Genomic DNA, 15,693 nt, shown 5'->3' with positions numbered 1-15,693 from the left:
TTGAGCACGGCTGAGCTTGAGCTTGGTTAAACAGCACGCAGTTGCCTTGGAATGCAACTTGTCCACTATAATGTGTCTACGATGCAACTCGACTTTTGTTGTGTGCCAGTAGCTGGTGCCTCGATGCTTGAACTTCACTTGCACCTTGATGTCGCTTCATCCGCAGTTGCTGATGACACTTGAGCTCGACCATGAATCGCCCTCGACCAAGCTTACCAGGACAGTTGCTCGGCGTGCTTCGAGTTGCAGGTACCAGATGCCGTACCTTGAACAGCTTCAAGTTGTCAGCGTGGGTGACTCGAGCCTCGATAGGCCTTGGTCAACCCAATGATGTCCAACGACGGTCGGTGTGACGGTCTCTCAGGACAGTGTAGACACATGAATATGAATATCGTCTGGAGTCTCGACAGCAATCAAGTAGTCGGACCCGGTGCCAGATGCCCGCCGGGACAAGCTGGGCTCGAGCTTCTTGTAGGCCTTGAACTTGTTGGAGCTGCGCACGACCTTCACGTGAGTGACTGGATGCATGCCACTCAATTGATAACAACTCACTGGATAGCCCATCCGCTGTTGAAGTGACAACAATCACGTTAGAAACGGTGTACAAAACAAGAGCGAGTGTGCAAATTGAGTGGCACTACAGTAGATAATAGGCACTCACTCACCCGATGGACAAAAACAGGAATGACTACCGAGGTGCCGCTGACGAATTGCTGCCAATGAACACTTGCCCGCTGGCAGCAATTCGATGCGCTTGTGGTCTCCGACGCAGATTCGCGAATGAAGCTGAAAAGCAAACAGCGGACGCGGCCAGCCAGTGGTTGGTGGCTGAGCTACTTGCGCAAGTAAACAGTCAGCCGGCATCCCATCCGCGGTTCGTGCGCTCGACACTGTCCATCGAGAGCTCGTGCTTGCCAAATTACTCACTGTGGCGGGATCACTCCGTCGCCTTATATTTATGAGGGTGTGTTTTTTCATACGTTATTGCAGTAAACAGGGAGCTATGAGGGTAGAATGATCGTGATATTGAGGGGAACGCGAATAAGAATTATCAGCATACACAGATTAGGTCCAGATGCAAAATACCCATCCGGGTTTGTATCTCCAAAAATTCTTTGCATCAGTGTACCAATTCGCTGGTACCAGCTTGCTCACCGCCAAATGTGGGTATCCTCTCCAAGTTGAAGCTTTCAATACTGGCCCCTATCAAACTTGCTGTAACGTATGGTAAAGGAAGATTGAACAAGCATCTACACAGCAATCACTTCCAAGCAAGGCCATGTGCAATTTGATTCCTACGCAAAACCGCTCTCATTATAATAGATACACTCTATGTTGTTTATAATCCAATCGACTGGTAATACTCGTCGCACCATGCGTACAACAGCAGCATCTCCAGTGTGCATTTATCTACTGCAGCTGCCGTATTGCTTGCCCCACAAGACGATGTCCACTGTGTCCTGTACACCGAGTTCTCTTGTCTCCACGCACACGCTCTGATCCGTTGACTCTTTCGACGATCTTGAGGGAAATCCTCATCTAGCTGAGCCAGTTCCAGACTCCAAAAATCGTCCAGCAGCGTCGTGTCATCTTGGCCGCCGAACAGGAATACACGCGGCACCTTACTGCCTGGCAGTGAGGAAACAAAGGCGCTAGCAGCCCAGTACCGAGGCACAGGACGCTGTTCGTCAAGAGCGCTCTCATCCTCTCCAGATGCAGTAGCGACAGCTCTCCATCCGTCGATCAGATCTTCGAGACGCTTCAAACGAACGTCCAGTTGCGACTCGAAGCGAGAAGCTGCCATCGCCGTCCTGGACCCGAGAGACGCTCGTCGAGGAGACTTGAGTCCACGCCCGACAGCCATCAACTCAAACGGAGTCAGCAACGTCGTTCGTCCTGCATGAACTCTCCTCTCAGCGATACTGGGGCTCTCTCTGTCGGCCAGAGACGCAAGTTGCGTCCATCGAGCAGTTGGCGCGACACCGAGCGCCACACTGGGGGTGTAAAGAGTGACCAAACGTACAAGACGAAAGTCCTCATTGACGGAGCGATTGGCCATCTCGATCACGAATCCTTCCACGAGCTGGGAGAAGCCAAAACGAGGAGCTTTCCAGCTCACTTTGACGCTCGAGGATGTCAGTGGAGTCACTTGGAGCTTGTCTACGGTCTCGTCACTCACTCGTGCTCGCAGACTAGCGTCACTAATCCCAGATTTGGACGAATTAAACAGGTCTCTAAAGGAGACGAAGCTGCTGCCTCCACCGCCTCCAGCTCCGTCAACACCTGCGCCTCCTCCTCCGCCACCGAAGAACCCTCCACCTCCGCCTCCACCCGCTTGTTTGCCACTCTGTCCACTCCCGCCACTTCCATTTCGACCATTCGAAGGCCAATGCGATGCTGTCAACGGAGACACGGCGACGTCCACCAGAGATGTCTGCGGGTTCAACAGACACGTGCCTTCAAGAGAATAGCGATAGGAACCTGCAGTCCCCGCCACACCTGCCGTTGTTGGCGTGGCGCCTGTGCCTCCAGTTGCTAGAACGGAGTAGTCTGCACTACTCGCAGCAAAGCCCCAGTCGAGGTGTCCATGTCTCGCTGGGAGTCCCTCGAAGTCTCTCGTGTCTCCCGGTACATTCGAGGAATGATATTCGTCTCTAGCTGCTTGTCCAGTCACACGTGAGTCGAGTGGGATCGTTGTCGCATCCGGTGCAAGACCAGACTCTGCTTCATCCAAGCCACCGCCGCCTCCTCCATGGGCACAACAGTAATCCGTCGAGCCCGCACCGCCACCTCCAGCAGCTACGACGGCTGTTCGTCCATTCACGCGCACTTCAGACGCGCCACCGCCCCCGCCGCCTGGGAAATCGCCTGTGCCGCCGTTTCCACCGCCGTTGAACCCACCCCGACCGTCTTGAAGGCCTCCACCGCCAACCAAAATGTCCACAGCATCACCGGCACTGACACGGAAAACTCCACGTGCAAAGGCGCCTCCTCCGCCGTTACTCAAGTCGCTTGAAGCTCCGTTTGACGACCTCGCACCAGCTCCCCCAGCGCCCCAGGCGTAGACATCAAGAGCAACAATTCGATGCGCAAGATGAGGAGCAGACTGGTCAATTGGAACTCGATAGGTCTGGACACTTCCCGTGTAGAAGAAGGAATGTTCCGCCAGTCTTTCGCCCGACCACGTGACTGGAAAGACAAGAACAGCTCCGTGCTCGCCAGGTTTGGCTTCATCGCCACTGGTAGAGCCGCCACTGCCGCCGTTCCCAGTCAACTGGACGTAGTACCAGTCCTGTGTGTTAGCGCATTGCTGACGAGCTGCAGCAATCACCACTTGGCGTGTTCCAAGGGTTAAATCCTTGACGTTGTCGCTGTTCGATTCGTCTTCAACCGTGTAATCTGTCAGGAACTCTGCGGACTGGGAGAAGCTACCAGCTTGCCGTTCAGCTACCGCTCTGACGCGCGTGACGTACGTGGTGTATCCTTTCAGCGACGTCATTGAGATGTTGGCGAGTCGACTGCTGCAGTCCACCAGCTCAGCTGGCAATCGCGTCCACGTCGAGCCAAGAGTTGTGCGGTATTCCACATCGTAGGTTAGCTCTTCCGGTGCATGACCGCCCAGCACCTCAGGCGTGTTCCAGACCACAGTAAGCGGGTCTCGAGCTACCCGTAAGTTCGCCACAGCACCCGGAGCTGTTTGCAACGTTGTGAATTTGGCTGAAGGCAAACTGAAAGGTCCTTGGCCGTTGGCATTCGTCGCAGCAACTCGAAACTCGCAGGTGGAACCTGGCGGACGCTCCAAGGACGCAACAACAGTTACAAAGGTGTCACTGTTGCCACTAAACCCCGGCGGTATACGCTCACTGATCGTAGTCCAGCCGATCTCACTGTCGCATTGTTGCTGAGCCTGGAAGCTGGTGACGGGGAAGAATTCCCTAGCGAAGATGCCATTTTCCTGCGTGAGTTCTCGACGCATACGCCACGAGATCGTGACATGAGAAGTCGTTGCCGCTAGTAGCTCGGGGGTTGAAGGAGCTCGCGGTACTGGCGTCGCTGGGATCTCCAGTGGTTCACTACTTGCACTCCATGAACTCCAGCCAATAGCGTACGAATACTGCGCTCGAACACGGAAGCTGAAGGCTCGACCAGTCTGCAGTCCCGTGACTTGGTAGCTGCATTCATCCGAGCAAATACGTCGATGTCGACCAGGAGAACTCGGAGCCATGCGCAGATACTGAACAGCTACTTGGTCTCCGTCTCCAGTCCACTGAGCTGACACTGTCTCTGTATACAGCGACAGCAACGGCAGCGGATCTTCGCCGTCGTACGCCACGAGATCAAAGGGGATGATCCACTCGAACGCTCCATCAGCGTCCAGCGCATTCCTCTCCACCTGCACCTGTGTGACCTGCTCCAGAGACTCGATCGCTGTCTTCATGGCGTCTGCACTGGCGTCGAAAGCGATCGGAGGCGTCACCACACCAGCAGTAGCTCGTCCGCCCAGGATACTCGGGCTGGAGCCTTCATACGACAAGCCAAGTCTGAAATACCCATCGTTGATGGACTCGCCATCGTCTGCACGAGTGAAAATACGCTGCTTGGGCACGTGTTCCGTGGCTTGAGCACCCAAGTCGACGCGAAATCCGGTCAGTGAATCCCCCAGCGACTGCCAGACGCCTGACCCAGACACTGCGTACTGAACTTCGTAGGCTTCGACACTAGCAGTACCGCCAGAGGCCTCGAGCGCATTGTCAAAGGCTGACCAGGAGACTAACGCATAGGCAGAGACTGGATTCCCAGGTGCCACACGCTGCAGCTCTGCGTAGACTTGTCGATCCACCTGGACTAAGGCCGCTGGGACATCAACGAACAGTGCCGACACCAACCAGATGCGTATCCAACGCATCGAGGAACTGAGCCGATACCAATCACCTTCACGCGACCCTTGCCGAAGATCGGACAACGGCCATACCCGATTGAACTCGTTCACGACGTCGAGGTCCTGCATGCGCGGGATGATAGAGAGCTCTTGGTCTTGTTATGGAGGTGACTTCCATGTGGCTTCGATAGGTTGCAGGTCTGCCGTACACATGAGCAAAGCCACCGATCCCGCCGATGCTGTGGAGCACTGTCGAGGCGAATGGGATGGCCGCATCAACGTGATCGAGCGTACGTCATAGTGAACCAGACTCCAGTCGAGCACGGGGACACGCGAAGTCAACATACGGAGCGACAAGGCTGTTGGCTAGTGGTAGGCAGGAGTCTTGACGTTGATGACGTAGATGTACATGGTGAACACAGCACCGCGTACGAGAACTGGTTGAGCACAGCAGTACGTACAGCATTGATGGCTTGGACTCAGCAGATTTGGTGCACTGACAAGCATCGTCATAGCCCGAGAGCAGCCCAGACATGAAGACGGTAGTGGTTGAGCACGGCTGAGCTTGAGCTTGGTTAAACAGCACGCAGTTGCCTTGGAATGCAACTTGTCCACTATAATGTGTCTACGATGCAACTCGACTTTTGTTGTGTGCCAGTAGCTGGTGCCTCGATGCTTGAACTTCACTTGCACCTTGATGTCGCTTCATCCGCAGTTGCTGATGACACTTGAGCTCGACCATGAATCGCCCTCGACCAAGCTTACCAGGACAGTTGCTCGGCGTGCTTCGAGTTGCAGGTACCAGATGCCGTACCTTGAACAGCTTCAAGTTGTCAGCGTGGGTGACTCGAGCCTCGATAGGCCTTGGTCAACCCAATGATGTCCAACGACGGTCGGTGTGACGGTCTCTCAGGACAGTGTAGACACATGAATATGAATATCGTCTGGAGTCTCGACAGCAATCAAGTAGTCGGACCCGGTGCCAGATGCCCGCCGGGACAAGCTGGGCTCGAGCTTCTTGTAGGCCTTGAACTTGTTGGAGCTGCGCACGACCTTCACGTGAGTGACTGGATGCATGCCACTCAATTGATAACAACTCACTGGATAGCCCATCCGCTGTTGAAGTGACAACAATCACGTTAGAAACGGTGTACAAAACAAGAGCGAGTGTGCAAATTGAGTGGCACTACAGTAGATAATAGGCACTCACTCACCCGATGGACAAAAACAGGAATGACTACCGAGGTGTCGCTGACGAATTGCTGCCAATGAACACTTGCCCGCTGGCAGCAATTCGATGCGCTTGTGGTCTCCGACGCAGATTCGCGAATGAAGCTGAAAAGCAAACAGCGGACGCGGCCAGCCAGTGGTTGGTGGCTGAGCTACTTGCGCAAGTAAACAGTCAGCCGGCATCCCATCCGCGGTTCGTGCGCTCGACACTGTCCATCGAGAGCTCGTGCTTGCCAAATTACTCACTGTGGCGGGATCACTCCGTCGCCTTATATTTATGAGGGTGTGTTTTTTCATACGTTATTGCAGTAAACAGGGAGCTATGAGGGTAGAATGATCGTGATATTGAGGGGAACGCAAATAAGAATTATCAGCATACACAGATTAGGTCCAGATGCAAAATACCCATCCGGGTTTGTATCTCCAAAAATTCTTTGCATCAGTGTACCAATTCGCTGGTACCAGCTTGCTCACCGCCAAATGTGGGTATCCTCTCCAAGTTGAAGCTTTCAATACTGGCCCCTATCAAACTTGCTGTAACGTATGGTAAAGGAAGATTGAACAAGCATCTACACAGCAATCACTTCCAAGCAAGGCCATGTGCAATTTGATTCCTACGCAAAACCGCTCTCATTATAATAGATACACTCTATGTTGTTTATAATCCAATCGACTGGTAATACTCGTCGCACCATGCGTACAACAGCAGCATCTCCAGTGTGCATTTATCTACTGCAGCTGCCGTATTGCTTGCCCCACAAGACGATGTCCACTGTGTCCTGTACACCGAGTTCTCTTGTCTCCACGCACACGCTCTGATCCGTTGACTCTTTCGACGATCTTGAGGGAAATCCTCATCTAGCTGAGCCAGTTCCAGACTCCAAAAATCGTCCAGCAGCGTCGTGTCATCTTGGCCGCCGAACAGGAATACACGCGGCACCTTACTGCCTGGCAGTGAGGAAACAAAGGCGCTAGCAGCCCAGTACCGAGGCACAGGACGCTGTTCGTCAAGAGCGCTCTCATCCTCTCCAGATGCAGTAGCGACAGCTCTCCATCCGTCGATCAGATCTTCGAGACGCTTCAAACGAACGTCCAGTTGCGACTCGAAGCGAGAAGCTGCCATCGCCGTCCTGGACCCGAGAGACGCTCGTCGAGGAGACTTGAGTCCACGCCCGACAGCCATCAACTCAAACGGAGTCAGCAACGTTGCCCGTCCTGCATGAACTCTCCTCTCAGCGATACTGGGGCTCTCTCTGTCGGTCAGAGACGCAAGTTGCGTCCATCGAGCAGTTGGCGCGACACCGAGCGCCACACTGCGGGTATAATCCAGTCGATACAAGTCGCTCAGCTCCGAGCCAGTACCTCCCGCTGTGCCTCCGAAGATGAACATACTGCTCCCGACTACGACAACCGAGTGCTGGAACCGCGCGGTCGGGGCCGTTCCCGTTGCTATGGACGACAGATTCGTCCACGTGAAGGCAGGAACGCAAGGAGCAACGTCGAAAGTGACGTCCCACGAGTCCAGGGTCCCGACAAAGCCGTCCGCTGCAGTGTCAGTCAACTCAAGCGTCCAGTTCCCGGCAACAGGCAGCTGATGGAAGACCGAGAGCGCTTCGAGACTAGACGTCGACACGAACTGCAGTTTCTCCGTTCTTGGGACGCATTCACTCTTATCTGCAGCTTCGTCGGGACTACGTAGCAACACAGGGAACGCTCTGGCATTCGGCGCAGTGCCAGTCGCTCTCTTGTCTCCTTGTAGGCTCCTCAGTCCTTGACTATCGCTCCACGTCGTCTCTCGAGCTTGTGAATCAACAGGAAAGTGAGCACTCTGCTGTCGACCTGGAAACGTTGCAGGTCCGGGGCCAAACACCTGCAAGCCAAGTGTGTGCGGACACGCGTGTGTTATCTGCACACTCACAGACACGTTGACAACGCAGAGTTGCTCTCCACCAGCACTACCACTCTTCCTCCCAAGCGCAAAGACTTGTCCTCCATCCGGAATAGACAAAGCCGATGGCTGACGAGAATCCAGCGACACTGACGTCTGTTTCGCTGTACTGGAGGAGACTGACAGCTCCCACAAATCATTCAGGGCTCGAGGTCCCCACGTCGAGGCGTCATTTGCGTCCGACACGTCGTTCTGCCGTCCTCCGAATAGAATCAAGCGGTCATTCACCACTGCCATCGAGTGTTTCTCTCTTGGAGAAGGTATCAACGCTGGCGGAGGCACAGACCACCACGTCTCCGTGCGCAGATCATATCGCCAGAAATCGTTGGACACTGATCGTGGACTCGGCTGTAATAAACACGGCACTTTGTGTGCTCGGCTGCACTCGTAGCTCTTCGCCATTCCTCCAAAGAGGTACAGAGAATTGTCCAGCAATGTGAGGGAATGTCCTCGTCTAGCAGACGGAAATCGCTGCAAGGGAGGAGTGTTGGTGACGCGCATTCCTGCTCTCGTGTTCTCCTCGTCTACAGTTCGAGTGACGCAACGTCTCCACGTATTCCTCGGCTTCGTAGGCATACGCAGCGTAACGACATCACTGAAAGTGCCACGTCCATCGAGCAGCAAAGCTTTCACTCGGAAACGATACGCAGCCGTCGGCGTAAGACCGTGGAGGGTAAGAGTACCGCTCTTCTCCGTGACGTCAGTGGCCGGAAGAGTGACCAAACGTACAAGACGAAAGTCCTCATTGACGGAGCGATTGGCCATCTCGATCACGAATCCTTCCACGAGCTGGGAGAAGCCAAAACGAGGAGCTTTCCAGCTCACTTTGACGCTCGAGGATGTCAGTGGAGTCACTTGGAGCTTGTCTACGGTCTCGTCACTCACTCGTGCTCGCAGACTAGCGTCACTAATCCCAGATTTGGACGAATTAAACAGGTCTCTAAAGGAGACGAAGCTGCTGCCTCCACCGCCTCCAGCTCCGTCAACACCTGCGCCTCCTCCTCCGCCACCGAAGAACCCTCCACCTCCGCCTCCACCCGCTTGTTTGCCACTCTGTCCACTCCCGCCACTTCCATTTCGACCATTCGAAGGCCAATGCGATGCTGTCAACGGAGACACGGCGACGTCCACCAGAGATGTCTGCGGGTTCAACAGACACGTGCCTTCAAGAGAATAGCGATAGGAACCTGCAGTCCCCGCCACACCTGCCGTTGTTGGCGTGGCGCCTGTGCCTCCAGTTGCTAGAACGGAGTAGTCTGCACTACTCGCAGCAAAGCCCCAGTCGAGGTGTCCATGTCTCGCTGGGAGTCCCTCGAAGTCTCTCGTGTCTCCCGGTACATTCGAGGAATGATATTCGTCTCTAGCTGCTTGTCCAGTCACACGTGAGTCGAGTGGGATCGCTGCACCGGATGTTGCATCCGGTGCAAGACCAGACTCTGCTTCATCCAAGCCACCGCCGCCTCCTCCATGGGCACAACAGTAATCCGTCGAGCCCGCACCGCCACCTCCAGCAGCTACGACGGCTGTTCGTCCATTCACGCGCACTTCAGACGCGCCACCGCCTCCGCCGCCTGGGAAATCGCCTGTGCCGCCGTTTCCACCGCCGTTGAACCCACCACGACCGTCTTGAAGGCCTCCACCGCCAACTAAAATGTCCACAGCATCACCGGCACTGACACGGAAAACTCCACGTGCAAAGGCGCCTCCTCCGCCGTTACTCAAGTCGCTTGAAGCTCCGTTTGAAGACCTCGCACCAGCTCCCCCAGCGCCCCAAGCGTAGACATCAAGAGCAACAATTCGATGCGCAAGATGAGGAGCAGACTGGTCAATTGGAACTCGATAGGTCTGGACACTTCCCGTGTAGAAAAAAGAATGTTCCGCCGGTCTTTCGCCCGACCACGTGACTGGAAAGACAAGAACAGCTCCGTGCTCGCCAGGTTTGGCTTCATCGCCACTGGTAGAGCCGCCACTGCCGCCGTTCCCAGTCAACTGGACGTAGTACCAGTCCTGTGTGTTAGCGCATTGCTGACGAGCTGCAGCAATCACCACTTGGCGTGTTCCAAGGGTTAAATCCTTGACGTTGTCGCTGTTCGAGTCGTCTTCAACCGTGTAATCTGTCAGGAACTCTGCGGACTGGGAGAAGCTACCAGCTTGCCGTTCAGCTACCGCTCTGACGCGCGTGACGTACGTGGTGTATCCTTTCAGCGACGTCATTGAGATGTTGGCGAGTCGACTGCTGCAGTCCACCAGCTCAGCTGGCAATCGCGTCCACGTCGAGCCGAGAGTTGTGCGGTATTCCACATCGTAGGTTAGCTCTTCCAGTGCATGTCCGCCCAGCACCTCAGGCGTGTTCCAGACCACAGTAAGCGGGTTTCGAGCTACCCGTAAGTTCGCCACAGCACCCGGAGCTGTTTGCAACGTTGTGAATTTGGCTGAAGGCAAACTGAAAGGTCCTTGGCCGTTGGCATTCGTCGCAGCAACTCGAAACTCGCAGGTGGAACCTGGCGGACGCTCCAAGGACGCAACAACAGTTACAAAGGTGTCACTGTTGCCACTAAACCCCGGCGGTATACGCTCACTGATCGTAGTCCAGCCGATCTCACTGTCGCATTGTTGCTGAGCCTGGAAGCTGGTGACGGGGAAGAATTCCCTAGCGAAGATGCCATTTTCCTGCGTGAGTTCTCGACGCATACGCCACGAGATCGTGACATGAGAAGTCGTTGCCGCTAGTAGCTCGGGGGTTGAAGGAGCTCGCGGTACTGGCGTTGCTGGGATCTCCAGTGGTTCACTACTTGCACTCCATGAACTCCAGCCAATAGCGTACGAATACTGCGCTCGAACACGGAAGCTGAAGGCTCGACCAGTCTGCAGTCCCGTGACTTGGTAGCTGCATTCATCCGAGCAAATACGTCCATGTCGATCAGGAGAACTCGGAGCCATGCGCAGATACTGAACAGCTACTTGGTCTCCGTCTCCAGTCCACTGAGCTGACACTGTCTCTGTATACAGCGACAGCAACGGCAGCGGATCTTCGCCGTCGTACGCCACGAGATCAAAGAGAATGATCCACTCGAACGCTCCATCAGCGTCCAGCGCATTCCTCTCCACCTGCACCTGTGTGACCTGCTCCAGAGACTCGATCGCTGTCTTCATGGCGTCTGCACTGGCGTCGAAAGCGATCGGAGGCGTCACCACACCAGCAGTAGCTCGTCCGCCCAGGATACTCGGACTGGAGCCTTCATACGACAAGCCAAGTCTGAAATACCCATCGTTGATGGACTCGCCATCGTCTGCACGAGTGAAAATACGCTGCTTGGGCACGTGTTCCGTGGCTTGAGCACCTAAGTCGACGCGAAATCCGGTCAGTGAATCCCCCAGCGACTGCCAGACGCCTGACCCAGACACTGCGTACTGAACTTCGTAGGATTCGACACTAGCAGTACCGCCAGAGGCCTCGAGCGCATTGTCAAAGGCTGACCAGGAGACTAACGCATAGGCAGAGACTGGATTCCCAGGTGCCACACGCTGCAGCTCTGCGTAGACTTGTCGATAGGTCCACCCCACCTGGACTAAGGCCGCTGGGACATCAACGAACAGTGCCGACACCAACCAGATGCGTATCCAACGCATCGAGGAACTGAGCCGATACCAATCACCTTCACGCGACCCTTGCCGAAGATCGGACAACGGCCATACCCGATTGAACTCGTTCACGACGTCGAGGTCCTGCATGCGCGGGATGATAGAGAGCTCTTGGTCTTGTTATGGAGGTGACTTCCATGTGGCTTCGATAGGTTGCAGGTCTGCCGTACACATGAGCAAAGCCACCGATCCCGCCGATGCTGTGGAGCACTGTCGAGGCGAATGGGATGGCCGCATCAACGTGATCGAGCGTACGTCATAGTGAACCAGACTCCAGTCGAGCACGGGGACACGCGAAGTCAACATACGGAGCGACAAGGCTGTTGGCTAGTGGTAGGCAGGAGTCTTGACGTTGATGACGTAGATGCATGGAGTGAACACAGCACCGCGTACGAGAACTGGTTGAGCACAGCAGTACGTACAGCATTGATGGCTTGGACTCAGCAGATTTGGTGCACTGACAAGCATCGTCATAGCCCGAGAGCAGCCCAGACATGAAGACGGTAGTGGTTGAGCACGGCTGAGCTTGAGCTTGGTTAAACAGCACGCAGTTGCCTTGGAATGCAACTTGTCCACTATAATGTGTCTACGATGCAACTCGACTTTTGTTGTGTGCCAGTAGCTGGTGCTCGATGCTTGAACTTCACTTGCACCTTGATGTCGCTTCATCCGCAGTTGCTGATGACACTTGAGCTCGACCATGAATCGCCCTCGACCAAGCTTACCAGGACAGTTGCTCGGCGTGCTTCGAGTTGCAGGTACCAGATGCCGTACCTTGAACAGCTTCAAGTTGTCAGCGTGGGTGACTCGAGCCTCGATAGGCCTTGGTCAACCCAATGATGTCCAACGACGGTCGGTGTGACGGTCTCTCAGGACAGTGTAGACACATGAATATGAATATCGTCTGGAGTCTCGACAGCAATCAAGTAGTCGGACCCGGTGCCAGATGCCCGCCGGGACAAGCTGGGCTCGAGCTTCTTGTAGGCCTTGAACTTGTTGGAGCTGCGCACGACCTTCACGTGAGTGACTGGATGCATGCCACTCAATTGATAACAACTCACTGGATAGCCCATCCGCTGTTGAAGTGACAACAATCACGTTAGAAACGGTGTACAAAACAAGAGCGAGTGTGCAAATTGAGTGGCACTACAGTAGATAATAGGCACTCACTCACCCGATGGACAAAAACAGGAATGACTACCGAGGTGCCGCTGACGAATTGCTGCCAATGAACACTTGCCCGCTGGCAGCAATTCGATGCGCTTGTGGTCTCCGACGCAGATTCGCGAATGAAGCTGAAAAGCAAACAGCGGACGCGGCCAGCCAGTGGTTGGTGGCTGAGCTACTTGCGCAAGTAAACAGTCAGCCGGCATCCCATCCGCGGTTCGTGCGCTCGACACTGTCCATCGAGAGCTCGTGCTTGCCAAATTACTCACTGTGGCGGGATCACTCCGTCGCCTTATATTTATGAGGGTGTGTTTTTTCATACGTTATTGCAGTAAACAGGGAGCTATGAGGGTAGAATGATCGTGATATTGAGGGGAACGCGAATAAGAATTATCAGCATACACAGATTAGGTCCAGATGCAAAATACCCATCCGGGTTTGTATCTCCAAAAATTCTTTGCATCAGTGTACCAATTCGCTGGTACCAGCTTGCTCACCGCCAAATGTGGGTATCCTCTCCAAGTTGAAGCTTTCAATACTGGCCCCTATCAAACTTGCTGTAACGTATGGTAAAGGAAGATTGAACAAGCATCTACACAGCAATCACTTCCAAGCAAGGCCATGTGCAATTTGATTCCTACGCAAAACCGCTCTCATTATAATAGATACACTCTATGTTGTTTATAATCCAATCGACTGGTAATACTCGTCGCACCATGCGTACAACAGCAGCATCTCCAGTGTGCATTTATCTACTGCAGCTGCCGTATTGCTTGCCCCACAAGACGATGTCCACTGTGTCCTGTACACCGAGTTCTCTTGTCTCCACGCACACGCTCTGATCCGTTGACTCTTTCGACGATCTTGAGGGAAATCCTCATCTAGCTGAGCCAGTTCCAGACTCCAAAAATCGTCCAGCAGCGTCGTGTCATCTTGGCCGCCGAACAGGAATACACGCGGCACCTTACTGCCTGGCAGTGAGGAAACAAAGGCGCTAGCAGCCCAGTACCGAGGCACAGGACGCTGTTCGTCAAGAGCGCTCTCATCCTCTCCAGATGCAGTAGCGACAGCTCTCCATCCGTCGATCAGATCTTCGAGACGCTTCAAACGAACGTCCAGTTGCGACTCGAAGCGAGAAGCTGCCATCGCCGTCCTGGACCCGAGAGACGCTCGTCGAGGAGACTTGAGTCCACGCCCGACAGCCATCAACTCAAACGGAGTCAGCAACGTCGTTCGTCCTGCATGAACTCTCCTCTCAGCGATACTGGGGCTTTCTCTGTCGGTCAGAGACGCAAGTTGCGTCCATCGAGCAGTTGGCGCGACACCGAGCGCCACACTGGGGGTGTAAAGAGTGACCAAACGTACAAGACGAAAGTCCTCATTGACGGAGCGATTGGCCATCTCGATCACGAATCCTTCCACGAGCTGGGAGAAGCCAAAACGAGGAGCTTTCCAGCTCACTTTGACGCTCGAGGATGTCAGTGGAGTCACTTGGAGCTTGTCTACGGTCTCGTCACTCACTCGTGCTCGCAGACTAGCGTCACTAATCCCAGATTTGGACGAATTAAACAGGTCTCTAAAGGAGACGAAGCTGCTGCCTCCACCGCCTCCAGCTCCGTCAACACCTGCGCCTCCTCCTCCGCCACCGAAGAACCCTCCACCTCCGCCTCCACCCGCTTGTTTGCCACTCTGTCCACTCCCGCCACTTCCATTTCGACCATTCGAAGGCCAATGCGATGCTGTCAACGGAGACACGGCGACGTCCACCAGAGATGTCTGCGGGTTCAACAGACACGTGCCTTCAAGAGAATAGCGATAGGAACCTGCAGTCCCCGCCACACCTGCCGTTGTTGGCGTGGCGCCTGTGCCTCCAGTTGCTAGAACGGAGTAGTCTGCACTACTCGCAGCAAAGCCCCAGTCGAGGTGTCCATGTCTCGCTGGGAGTCCCTCGAAGTCTCTCGTGTCTCCCGGTACATTCGAGGAATGATATTCGTCTCTAGCTGCTTGTCCAGTCACACGTGAGTCGAGTGGGATCGCTGCACCGGATGTTGCATCCGGTGCAAGACCAGACTCTGCTTCATCCAAGCCACCGCCGCCTCCTCCATGGGCACAACAGTAATCCGTCGAGCCCGCACCGCCACCTCCAGCAGCTACGACGGCTGTTCGTCCATTCACGCGCACTTCAGACGCGCCACCGCCTCCGCCGCCTGGGAAATCGCCTGTGCCGCCGTTTCCACCGCCGTTGAACCCACCACGACCGTCTTGAAGGCCTCCACCGCCAACTAAAATGTCCACAGCATCACCGGCACTGACACGGAAAACTCCACGTGCAAAGGCGCCTCCTCCGCCGTTACTCAAGTCGCTTGAAGCTCCGTTTGAAGACCTCGCACCAGCTCCCCCAGCGCCCCAAGCGTAGACATCAAGAGCAACAATTCGATGCGCAAGATGAGGAGCAGACTGGTCAATTGGAACTCGATAGGTCTGGACACTTCCCGTGTAGAAAAAAGAATGTTCCGCCGGTCTTTCGCCCGACCACGTGACTGGAAAGACAAGAACAGCTCCGTGCTCGCCAGATTTGGCTTCATCGCCACTGGTAGAGCCGCCACTGCCGCCGTTCCCAGTCAACTGGACGTAGTACCAGTCCTGTGTGTTAGCTTCACGCCTTCGAAGGGCTGCAGCTCCAGAGAACACAGTCTGGTTGATTGTCACTAGGGTCTGTTTGTCTTTGGTGGCCACGAGTTCAGGAATGCGACTCACGTTGATCAGATGTGCGTACTTGAAGCCTTAGAAGTTGGTCTCGATCCCCATTTCCGTGTTCCCACGGGAA

At 54.9% G+C, this 15,693-nt stretch overlaps 3 protein-coding genes across 3 annotated transcripts in view; all 3 read right to left on the bottom strand.

Annotated features, from left to right (window-relative positions):
- Positions 1-360: 360 nt before the first annotated feature.
- PITG_08165 (uncharacterized protein) lies at positions 361-5,224 on the bottom strand (the record flags this gene model as incomplete). Its single annotated transcript, XM_002904281.1, has 5 exons — positions 361-567; positions 1,130-1,203; positions 1,492-3,371; positions 3,474-4,845; positions 5,089-5,224. 5 exons carry the CDS (start codon positions 5,222-5,224, stop codon positions 361-363), a joined length of 3,669 nt encoding a protein of 1,222 aa, XP_002904327.1.
- Positions 5,225-6,767: 1,543 nt separating this feature from the next.
- Positions 6,768-11,398, bottom strand: PITG_08164 (fibronectin type III domain-containing protein; the record flags this gene model as incomplete). Its single annotated transcript, XM_002904280.1, has 1 exon — positions 6,768-11,398. One exon carries the CDS (start codon positions 11,208-11,210, stop codon positions 6,768-6,770), a length of 4,443 nt encoding a protein of 1,480 aa, XP_002904326.1.
- Positions 11,399-12,568: 1,170 nt separating this feature from the next.
- The window catches only part of PITG_08163 (uncharacterized protein), a gene marked incomplete at both ends in the record, with an annotated part of 4,425 nt that continues 1,300 nt past the window's right edge, over positions 12,569-15,693 (bottom strand). Inside the window, 3 exons of the mRNA XM_002904279.1 lie at positions 12,569-12,775; positions 13,338-13,411; positions 13,700-15,589. Of these exons, the coding sequence (XP_002904325.1) occupies positions 12,569-12,775; positions 13,338-13,411; positions 13,700-15,589 (2,171 nt within the window). The remainder of the gene's footprint in view (positions 12,776-13,337; positions 13,412-13,699; positions 15,590-15,693) is intronic.

This window comes from Phytophthora infestans, genomic scaffold (assembly GCF_000142945.1).
Source record: "Phytophthora infestans T30-4 supercont1.12 genomic scaffold, whole genome shotgun sequence".
In the NCBI taxonomy this organism is placed as follows: Eukaryota; Oomycota; class Peronosporomycetes; order Peronosporales; family Peronosporaceae; genus Phytophthora; species Phytophthora infestans.
Note: the sequence above shows the minus strand (reverse complement) of the source record. Positions and strands in the feature narration are given on the sequence as shown.